We start from the raw sequence: 12,044 nt of genomic DNA on the forward strand, positions 1-12,044 counted from the left end.
TGAAAACTAACCAGAGATAAGCAATATGGCTTACACCAGAAGTGAACAGTAAAATGGAAATTGGACACTGACTTGGCTGTTTGAGTCATTTCATTAAATTACTTTGAATGGCATTCCAAATATACCAAACTGAAGCCTGCAGGAATCCAACTAAGAACTTAGACTGAAGAAAAGATTAGTCCTATGGGAATGACATTTGTAACAGTGAAATACAACAACCAACAAGCCACATTGGGCTTGTATATGGTTAGAAACAGGAGGGCCAGCGTTGTGGGGTTATGAGCGGCTGAGACAACTACAACTTGATTAGAGATCCACCCGCCATTTGCATGCCACATTCCCTGCAGAAGAATGAACTGAAAGTGAATTAAGGAAAGCACTGGATGATGCTACAATGGTCTCCATGCTGTACACCATGAACCACTGCCTAACAGAGGGCAATCATATGTTGGTGTCAACCTCTGTGCCTCTGGTTGGAAAGCACACTGGAGGAAGAAAGGACCATGCTGCTCAGAGGAATCCTGGAAGTGACAAAAGCAGTGGTCTGACTTCAACATTTCAGAAGTTTTCTCAGAAAAACTGTTTATCAGGCAGTTACTTGTCAAATGTGGCTTGGTTTTAAGCTGGAAGAGTTCAAGGAGCTTCAGGAAAGTTTCAAGCATTTGGCTTTTGTGGGTATAAAGAACTAGACTCTACTCTGTGTGCTTTAAGGTTATTGTATGAGCTTCAAGTAGGGGACAAGAAGCTGCTTTGAAAATTGATGCAGAAGTCCAAAACCTAGCAAGACGAATGGAAGGACAAAAAGGAAAAGGTTATATACTTTATACAACCTTGACATTTGTCTCCTTACAGGCAGCCACAACAAAGGAACCCAACAGAATCCATTTAAAAAGACCTTCCAACACCCAGTGTGCAGGCAAAAAAAAAACTAATCATGCAAACAATAAAAATAAGCAAATAACATTCAGAACTGAAGTTCATGAAAGTGAGTTCACAGCCACGAAGCCAGTCATCGGTGCAGCCGGTCCAGAAGCCTGTTAGCCACAGCCTCAATTCAGCGCGCAGAGACGAGTAAAACTTACCGAGCTGAACTGGCCCATCCCTCACCCCCTGCCCCGATACCCTATCCTTTTCAGTCTGGCCCAGTGCTTATATCATCCAAACCTCAGGTCATTCCTCCCTCTCAGGCCCAGGCCCCGCTGCCTTGACTCGGCCTGTACCTGACCTTTCCAATTTAGCCCAGTGCTTAAGTCGATCAAATCTCAGGCCTTTCCTCACTCTCAGGCAGGACCCTGCCGCCTCGATTCAGCCCACACACACCAAGCTGCAACCGCCCTGCACCTTCGAGACTTCATTTCACAACACAAAAATAACAGGTCATACACGTGGTTCAAAAGCTCAACTCCAAAAGGAAAGTTACAGGCCATTGATAGCAGTTACCATTTACCAGAAAAAGTGTGATTAGCGAAGTAATTAGTATTTCATTTGTTTTATTTACTACTGGAAAGTAGTCGCTGTGCTTCACCATCTTAAACCGTGAGTGGCCAATGGAGAATAAAGGAGTCAATGGAGATATGAAAATAGTGGATTCATCATTTGATGTTGTGGATGAGCAATAGAAGGATTAATAAGAGAAAACTCCAGTGAACTAAATGCACCTTCCCAAGATCAAGATGCACAAACTAGAAAGAAGAAAAAGAGAAAGCGGGGTAAAGAGGAAGAAAGAAGCCAGCACCGGGAGAGAAGCAAAGATCAAAGTAAATCCAGACAAGCTGAGAAAAGAAGAAGAGTGGCTACCCCTGTCAGAACCACTTCCTGCAGTCCCAGAGTCAACTCTGCAGCCACCACAGAGACGGCCCTGGGACCTGCAATTGCTTCACAGCCACAAGTCTCACCTACCAAGCAGAGTGACCCACCCCCAGCAGGAAGATATTGTACCACAAGAGTAAGAATTTGTCCACAGTGATTAAATCTTTTGGCCTGAATGGGAGAAATTTGAAAATTTGCTATGTTATGGATATCTGTATAGTATTTGCATTATATAAATCAAGTAATATAATATAGTAGATGTGCTATATATTTTATGCTGTGTATAAAGTTGAGATTCATTCTATATTGAGTTGGAATTTATAGCTAAGCAGGGAGGAGTATTGTGTATTTAATATTTCAGTAATATTTGCATAATATTGTAAATATGTTGTTTGATTAAGCATTCTTCTTTATTAAAATAATTCACTGCAGGTTATCGATAAAAATACGTGAATTGCATACGTCATGACACTACCACATGATATGTGCTCACCTTGCTTATAATAAACACCAACTAAGACTCGCATATCTCGGCTCTCATTTTCCTTTGAATTAGTTTGATGTTTTGGAGTTACAAAGCATAACACCAAGGACTTTTCATGGCCTCTCCTGGCTTTCCTAATTCCCTTCCTGAGTTCTGTTGTGGCTTCTTTATAATCCTCAAGGGCTGTTTGAATTTAGCTTCCTAAACCTTACATACATTTCCTTTTTCTTCTTGACTAAATTCACCATCTCTCTCAACATCCAAAGTTTTCTTACCTTGCCACCCTTGTCCTTCCTCCTGACTGGAACATACCTGTCCTGTAATCTGTCCTTAAACACCCTCCACATGTCAGATGTGGACTTGCCCAAAAACAGCTGAGAATTAATCCAATTAATCCTCCCTCGTTCCTATCTCTTAATTTGCCCTGCTCCAATTTAATACTTTAAAAGGTCCATACTTATACATAGCTATCTTAAAACTTATGGAGTTGTGATCACTGTTCTCTAACTGTTTTGCCACTGAAAGGTCAGTCCACTGTCCAAGCTCAATTCTCAACACCTGGTCCAGTATTGCCCCTGCTCGAGTTGTCTGATTTACTAAACCCTCCTGGATGCTGCAACAAATTCTGCCCCATCTAAACCTCTTGTACCAAGAGTACAATTTATTAAAAGTAAATTTATTAAAGTACAAACGTTTGTACATATATATCACCATATACAACCCTGAGATTTATTTTCTTGCAGGCATTCACAGTAGAATAAAGAAATACAAAAGAACCAATGAAAAGCTACACACAAATACAAATATCCAATGTGCAGAAGACAAGCTGTGCAAATACAAAGAAAAATAAATAATAATTACAGTAAGTAAATAAATACAATCAAGAACATGAGTTGTAGAGTCCTTGAAGGTAGGTTGCTGAATCAATTCAGAGTTGAGGTGAGTGAAGTTATCCACACTGGTTCAAGAGCCTGAAGGTTGAAGGGTACTAACTATTCCTGAACCTGGTGCTGTGGGACCCAAGGCTCCCGCACCTTCTTCCTGATGGCACCAATGAAAAGACAGCATGGCCTGGGAGGTGGTGGTCCTTGATGATGGATGCTGCTTTCTTGTGGCAGCACTCCATGTAGATGTGCTCAGTGGTGGAAGGGCTTTACACCTGTGATAGATTGGGCTGTATCCACCACTTTTGCAGGTTTTTTCATTCTTGGGAATTGGTATTTCCATACCAGGCCATGATGCAACCAGTCAGTAAACTCTTCACTATACATCTAGGGAAGTTAAAGTCACCCACTACAGCAAGCCTGTTGTTTTTACACCTTTCTCCAATCTGCCTGAATATCTGTTCCTCAATGCCCCTGTAGTTACTAGGGGGTCGTAGTATAACCCCAGAGTGATTGTACCTTTTAAAATTTTTTTTTGAGTTCTACTCATATAGACTTTATAGATGATCCCTCCATCTGAGTGCAGCTGATTAATAGAGTAATTCCACCCCTATCCCTGCTTTTACTTCCCTCTCTACCTCTTATAACATCAAAACCCTGAAATATTAAGCATCCAGTCCTGCCTCTCTCAATCAAATCTCTGTTATTGCCACAACATCATAGTTCCTTGTATTGATCCACGCTCGAAGTTCATCACACTCACCCTTAATACTCCTAAAAACACACACACTTCAATCCATCCATCCCATTGTGTGCCTTACTTTGTTCCTACCTACTCTGACATCTACCTTCCTCTCAATCCCTCCACTTTCTGATGTGGCTTTCTGGATCTCAACTCCTTGTCAAATTAGTTTAAACATTCAGAGTGCCACCAGTGAACCTCCTGGCCAGAATATTGGTTCCCCTCCAGTTAAGTGTAACCTTGTATCTTCTGCACGGAATTCCACCACATCTGCTACTGCTGAACACAATTTTGTCCATAGTTTACTGCTTAGAATTGCTTGAACATGTTGACTTAACTCAGTCAAAGTCTCTTTCAGCTTCATCCAGCTTCACTTCCACACAGTTCATTTCTTTTCTTGCCTTGCAGGGTAACCATACCCATCACGTGTGATAGAATCTTCAAAAGTTGATGCATTCCTAGCACTAAATACACTCATTTTAAAGTTGTAAAAAGTCTTTGTGAATCTTAAGAAAACAGTATATAGCCTTACTACAGCAGTTCCTACCTCTCAATGCCAGTTAGCAGGTGTCGGTGTTTCTTGGAAAGTAAGGCACTTCCACCCCAGGCTGCCTGTTAGAAAGAGACGGGAGTATAGGAGACAGCAATGACAAGGCAGTGAATAGCAACTGGACAGGAGGCATATCCTGCATAGTGGGGGTCCTTAATGATGGATGCCATTTTCTGAGGCATCACTCCGTGGTGTTCTGGATGGTGGGGAGGCTAGTGCCCATGATGGAGCTGATTGCAGCTTATTTAGATCCTGTGCAGCGAGCTCACCCCTTACCAGACAGGGATGCAACCAGTTAGAATGCTCTCCATGGCACATCTGTAGAAATTTGTGAAAGTCCTTGGTGACAGACCAAACCTCCTCAAAATCTGAATGAAATATAGTCACTGCCATACCTTCTTTGTAACTACATCGATATGTTGGGCCCAGGATAGATCTACAGAGATGTTGACACCCAGGAACTTGGAATTGCTCACCCTTTCCATTTCTGATCCCCCTGTGAGGACTGGTAACTGAAAGAAGAGTTAGTCCTGACGAAGGGTCTCGGCCCGAAACGTCGACTGTACCCCTCCCTATAGATGCTGCCTGGCCTGCTGTGTTCTACCAGCATTTTGTGCGTGTTGCTTGAATTTCCAGCATCTGCAGATTTTCTCATGTTTGCGTCAGGAAATTATAAGCCAGTGAGCCCAACATCAGTAGTGGGAAAGTTACTGGAAGGTATTCCAAGGGACCGGATTTACACAGTATTTGGATAGACATGGACTGATTAAGGACAGTCAGCATGGCTTTGTACGTGGTAGGTCATGTTTAACCAACCTTGGGAGTTTTTCAAGGAAGTTACTAGGAAAGTGGATGAAGGCAAGGCAGTGGATGTTGTCTACATAGACTTTAGCAAGGCAGTTTACCAGGTCCCATATGGGAGGTTGGTCAAGAGGGTTCAATCGTTTGGCATTCAAGATGAGGTAGTAAATTGGATTAGACATTGGCTTTGTGGGAGAAGCCAGAGAGTGGTAGGAGAGGGTTGCCTCTCTGACTGGAGGCCTGTGACTAGTAGGGTGCTACAGGGATCGGTGCTGGGTCTGTTGTTGTTTGTCATCTATATCAGTGATCTTGAAGATAATGTGGTAAACTGGATCAGCAAATTTGCAGATAACACTAAGATTGTGGGTGTAGTGGACAGCGAGGAAGGCTATCGTGGCTTGCAGAGGGATTTGGACCAGCTGGAAAAATGGGCTGAAAGATGGCAGATGAAATTTAATGCAAACAAGTGTGAGGTGTTGCACTTCAGTAGGACCAACCAGGGTAGGTCTTACACAGTGAACAGTAGGGCACTGAGGAGTGTGGCAGAACAAAGGGATCCGGGAATACAGGTCCATAATTCATTGAAAGTGGTGTCACAGGTAGATATGGTCATAAAGAAAGCTTTTGGCACATTGGCCTTCAGAAATCAAAGTATTGAGTACAGAAGATGGGATGTTACGTTGAAGTTGTATAAGACATTGGTGAAGCCAAATTTGGAGTATTGTGTGCAGTTTTGGTTAGTTACCTACAGGAAAGATGTAAACAAGGTTGAAAGAGTACAGAGAAAATTTACAAGGATGTTGCCAGGTCTGAAGGACCTGTGTCACAAGGAAGGATTGAATAGGTTAGGACTTTATTCCTTGGAACGTAGAAGACAGAGAGGTATACAAAAGTGAGGGGTATAGATAAGGTAAATGCAAGCAGGCTTTTTCCACTGAGGTTGGGTGGGAATACAACTAGTGGTCATGGGTCAAGGGTGAAAGGTGAAAAGTTTAAGGGGAACATAAGGGGATACTTCTTCACTCAGAGGGTCGTGAAAGTGATCCATGCGTGCTCGGTTTCAACGTTTGACAGAAGTTTGGATAGGTACATTGATGTAGAGATATGGAGGGCTATGGTCCCAGTGCAGGTCAATGGGAGTAGGCAGTTTATCCCACCTTCATCCCACTTCCAGTCAGAAATTAACTTTCGAGACCATAGTTACTTGTGTCCGAATAGATTGCTGAGCTCCTCCTCTATCTCTAACCATCTCCAATCTAAAAGGATTCTGTTACTCTGAATCTAGTTTCTGGCACACATTTTACTGTAGTACCTTAAGCCACTGGGCCACAGCCTCAAAATTCCCTTCATAATCCCTTTCAAAATCTCCATTAGGTCTTTCATCACCCTTCTGATAGGCTCATCTCTCGCTCAGCATTCTGAATCTACTACTGCGTTGCAATCTCTCTACATTAAAAGGGTACTGTGCGAGATACTTCAGCATCCAATTCTCAGATGTATTACATTCTGGACTGCAATCTGCCTGAATTATTCTTGCAGCAATAATACTCCATCTCCCAAAAGGGTTTTTTTTTTGGGGGGGGAGGAGGTGGGAAAAGGAAAGGGAAATAGTGCCAGTTGGCCCAAACTTACAACTGGTGTTAAAATAAAATAAAAAATGCTGGCATATTCTGGGCTCATATACAGCTCATTAGAAACACAAAGGAAGAAGCTGTTACAGAACCCAAATCTCTCTCCAGAACACCAATGCAAAGCTGCCGGGATACAATTTTAACAGGCAGGCCTATTCAGCAAAAGAACTCGGGCAAAAGAACTGAGCCAGAGGTATTACACCATCACAACCTCTGAACAAAAAATCCCAAGGGCAGCTTTTGCTGGTAGTGATTAATCACACACTGCCCGCTCATTTCCTGCTCCTTCCCAGAGTTCACACTGGGTAGTCAGCAGAGAGGATTGGCCCAAGTCACACAAACTACAGTACTGTTCACCAACTGAACAGCAACGCTGCACAGGCTGATGCAACTCAGATGAAGAGCCACCATTACTGCACCCTGCTTCGATCAGCGTACTTACATCAACATGAAGCCAGATTCCTTGCTTTTCACAGATGTCTGCAATTTCAGGCAGGGGATCAAACGCTCCGAAGACAGTTGTTCCAGATGTAGCGTTCACCAGGAATGGAACTGCACCCTGAAACAAGAACACAAACTTTAGATATATCGCACATCTTTAATATGACAAACAACATTCAAAGGTGGGACTAGGTAGAGAGTAAGAGTTCGGCACGGACTAGAAGGGCCGAGACGGCCTGTTTCCGTGCTGTAATTGTTATATGGTTATATAAAGTAAATGAGGCTCCTGCTGCTGTTCTGTGCCCTCCTTGAACTTGGATTCTATGATACCACCAAGAAACAGTACCCACTTCATTCCTGACCAGCAATGCAAACATCATGCTGCCAGACAACATCGCTCTCTCTATCAGAAGCATCTATACACAAAGCTCCCAGAACATGAGCTCCGAACAACAGGAAGCCAAACAGTAAATAGATTAAAATATGGAACATGGCCTTCATTAACTCCACTCTCATGCACAACAGGAGACCACGGTTTCACCGGCAGGTGGTAAGAGTGGGCTCCCTCACTTCTGCCCCTCTACATAGGTGCCACCTCAGAGCTGTGTCCTAAGCCCCCTCCTTTACTCTCTGTATACTCATGACTGTGTCGCCACCCACAGCTCCAATCTGCTAAATTAAACTTGCTGACGATACTACACTGATCGGCCCAATCGCAAATAATGATGAGGCAGCCTACAGGGAAGAAGTCATCACCCTGACACAGTGGTGTCAAGAAAACAACCTCTCCCTCAATGTCACAAAAACAAAGGAGCTGGTTGTGGACTACAGGAGGAATGGAGACAGGCTAACCCCTATTGACAGCAATGGATCTGGGGTTGAGAGGGTGAACAGCTTTAAGTTCCTCAGCATACACATCACTGAGGTTCTCGCGTAGTCTGTACATACCGACTGTGTGGTGACAAAAGCACAACAGTGCCTCTTTCACCTCAGACGGTTGAGGAAGTTTGGTATGGGCCCCCAAACCTAAGAACTTTCTACAGGGGCACAATTGAGAGCATCCTGACTGGCTGTATCACTATCTGGTATGGGAACTGTACCTCCCTCAATTACAGGACTCTGCAGAGAGTGGTGCAGACAGCCCAGCGCATCTGTAGATGTGAACTTCCCACTCTTCAAGACATTTACAAAGACAGGTGTGTAAAAAGGGCCTGAAGGATCACCCCAACCACAAACTGTTCCAGCTGCTACCATCTGAGAAATGGTACCACAGCATAAAAGCCAGGACCATCGGGCTCTGGGACAGCTTCTTCCAACAGGCCATCAGACTGATTAATTCATGCTGATACAATTGTATTTCTATGTTATATTATAGTACATACTATTAATTAAAAATTATTATAAATTTCACATTGCACATTTAGACAGAGACGTAACGTAAAGGTTTTTACTCATGTATATGAAAGATGTAAGTAATAAAGTCAATTCAATTCAATTTTATTGACAATTATTACACTGAAGAGGTGATAGGACTACTCAAAAATAGCATGGAATACCCACAAATAGTATATCTTTCCAAGTTCCACTTTCTGTCATTCCGAAGTAAAATCATCAAGTCCATTCCTCCCCCCCACAAAGGTTGTGCTGAATTCAAAGTAGTCAAGGGGTTGCTACCAACAGCCTCAATGTGCCTGCCTGGGGATGCAGAGGCAACTGATTTAGCTGGAGAAGTTCCTTATTAATGGACACACAGTAGATTCACGGGGACATCAGAGCGAGCAAAGAGTGTTCAAATGAGCTGAGAGAACCAATAATGGGGGGGGGGGGTAAAAGTATCACTGATGTTGGAAGTGGGGCAATGTGATCAGAGCAGAAGTAGGCCACTTGACCCATCGAGTTTGCTCTGCCGTTCCATCATAATTGATTTATTATCCTTCTCAACTCCATTCTCCTCGTAACCTTAGATGTCCTTACTAATCAAGAACTTATCAAACTCCGCTTTAAATATACCCCAATGACTTGGCCTCAACACCCACTTGTGGCAATGAATTCCACAGATTCACCATTCTCTGGCCAATGAAATTCCTCATCTCTGTTCTGATGGGACATCCTTTTATTCTGAGGCTGTGCCCTCTGGTCCTAGACTCCCCTCTATAGGAAATATCCTCTTCATAGCCTTGCTATCTAGGCCTATCAATATTTGATAAATTTCAATGAGATCCCCCCCCCCCCACCCTCTCATTCTTCTAATGGGAAGATACAACAGAGTAGCATCACACTCTAACAAGTGGAATTTACCTTGGACTTTGCATTGGAAATTTGCTCTTCCAGTTCTTTTGGAATCATCCTCCCTCTGTTCAACAAAAAGGAAACGTCAGTTCAAGTATATGGAGAAATGCTCTAAGGGACGATTAAATAAATAACATCAAAGTATGTACTGTATTATAAAAACACAGCTTTAATCCTTTATCATTTCTGGTCACTTGGGTAAGAGTTGTAGGCCTGAAGCATTACCGTTTCTCTCTCCACAAATGCTATCTGACCTGCTGGGTAATTCTAGCAGTTACTGTTTATATTTCAGATTCCCAGTATCTGCAATTTCATTATTTTCAAGATCAAGATTCAATTTTATTTATCACATGTACATCGAAACATACAGTGAAACACAACATTTGTATCAACAATACAATGAGGCGTGTGCTGGGGCAGCCTACAAGTGTCGCCACACATTCCAATGCCACCATAGCATCCCCACAATGCTTGGCAGAACAACACAAAACAGAAGACAACCAACAGCAAAACAAGCCCTGTTCCTCCTTGCCTCCCACACACAGACACAGTACTCCAACCCGAGGACAGGCAGTCTTCTTCTGGCCTCAGCCTGCACCGGACTCTAACATGCAGACACTGGGCTTCAACTTCCCCAGTGGACTCACAGTGATTTGTAGACTCGGGGCTCCAGCCAACGGGTCTTGACTTCCGGATTTCCAACACTACTCTCAGGACTCAATCCTTGGCACTGGCCCCATGGACCTGCCGATCACCAAACACCAGGCCTCAAATTCCAGACTCACTAAAGATGGGACCTTGAACACTAGGCTTCAGACTTGACACTGACGGGGCCTGGAACACTAGGCCTCAATCTCCAGTCCCGCTGATTCATGAACCCAAGGGGTGACCGGACGTCATTCTCCTGCCTGCACGGAACTCCGACTCTTGAACCTGGAATGTTTTCAATACGCGTTGAAAGACTGGAATTTCTAATCTGTAACTTACAACTTGCAGTGAGTGCTGCAATTTTGAGGGGGATAAAAGCAACTGAGCCATTCCCTTGCATAAAATTTAGTCATAGTCATATTTTATTGATCCCGGGGGAAATTGGTTAAGTTGTTCAAGTATTAAGCAAAGCTCAGCAGATAACAGTTATGATTTCAAGTCCAGGCACTCCCACTTGAGTCAGAATGAGAACTAAGTTTAATATCACTAGCATATGTCACGAAATTTGTTGCTTTGCAGCAGTAGTGCATTGTTCCTGTACATCCTCCTTGATAGTAGCAAAGAGAAGGCGGCATGTCCTGGGTGATGGGGGTCCTTCATGATGGATAGTGCCTTGAGGCATCACTTTTGATGGTGTCCTGGACGCTGGGGGGACTAGTGCCCATGATGGAGCTGGCTGAGTTTACAGCTTTCTGCAGCTTTTCCTGATCCTGTGCAGTGGCCCCTCCATACCAGAGAGTGATGGAACCAGTTAGAATGGTCTTCCCAGTACATCTGGTAGAAATCCTCAAGCGCCTTTGGTGGCAGACAAGTTCTCATCAAACTCTTAATAAATACAACCACTTTCATGCCTGACTGGACCATAACCCAAGCCAACAGTCCAGTCCAGTTCTGAGGATACTACATTAAACCAAGGACAAGATGCTCAAGTGGAGAGCAAATTTGCCACCCAAAAAAACTCACAGACCACCCTCTGTTACCTGCTACTCCAGCCACCATATCCAACAAACTCCACCATTGACCCCTGGCCTGTGAACTGCTCAATCCCTAGTATCTCACCTCCCTCCATCACTCCCTCAAAGACCTGCCGTTTTACTTCCTGGTACAGAACACAATAGCTTCACGCTAAGGCACTTCTCTAAGGCCTTGGGCCTCAGTCACTACTAAATTTGCAAGTGACGGGCACATAGCCAATATGGCAGAAGGCACTTCTCTGTGGGTGTTGGTAAATTTCAGGGACAGCGTATACAGATAAGTGGTGGTATCAGATCAAAGGGAAAGGAGGACCACTCATCTTTAAGATCTGGGGTAAAGACCCAATGTGTCCTCTGTCCAAGCTATGATTCCCCAATATCTAAGTTTTTGCCTCAGAGAGACTGTACCTCACAGCATAATCTAATAAATGGTTGATGCAGACTCAGTTGGTTGAAGGACCCATTTCTGTGTTGTACGCCTACAAACACTGCCATTGTAAAACTTACTTACTGCATGTTACGCTGCAGCCATTTAGGGCAGAAATGAAGGTCCTCCATTTTAGAAGGATTCTTCATTGCTGCTTCCATAACACTCGTTTTTTTGACAAGTCAGGATTTTTAGTACTGAGCTGAATGCCCAAATCTGGAAATCAGGTGGACCACTCTTAGTCTGACCTCTACCCTTTGAGCTGGGTGACCCTACCAAGAGCCAAAGCACAAAGCCCTGAATC

At 43.6% G+C, this 12,044-nt stretch overlaps 1 protein-coding gene across 1 annotated transcript in view; it reads right to left on the bottom strand.

Moving 5' to 3' along the window:
- Nucleotides 1–12,044, bottom strand: part of csad (cysteine sulfinic acid decarboxylase) — a 65,361-nt gene that overhangs the window by 23,952 nt on the left and 29,365 nt on the right. The window contains exons 8-10 of the mRNA XM_063037164.1: nt 9,641–9,695; nt 7,344–7,460; nt 4,467–4,531 (exon numbers count right to left, since the gene is read on the bottom strand). Of these exons, the coding sequence (XP_062893234.1) occupies nt 4,467–4,531; nt 7,344–7,460; nt 9,641–9,695 (237 nt within the window). The remainder of the gene's footprint in view (nt 1–4,466; nt 4,532–7,343; nt 7,461–9,640; nt 9,696–12,044) is intronic.

Source organism: Mobula hypostoma, chromosome X1, assembly GCF_963921235.1.
Source record: "Mobula hypostoma chromosome X1, sMobHyp1.1, whole genome shotgun sequence".
NCBI classification, from domain to species: Eukaryota; Metazoa; Chordata; class Chondrichthyes; order Myliobatiformes; family Myliobatidae; genus Mobula; species Mobula hypostoma.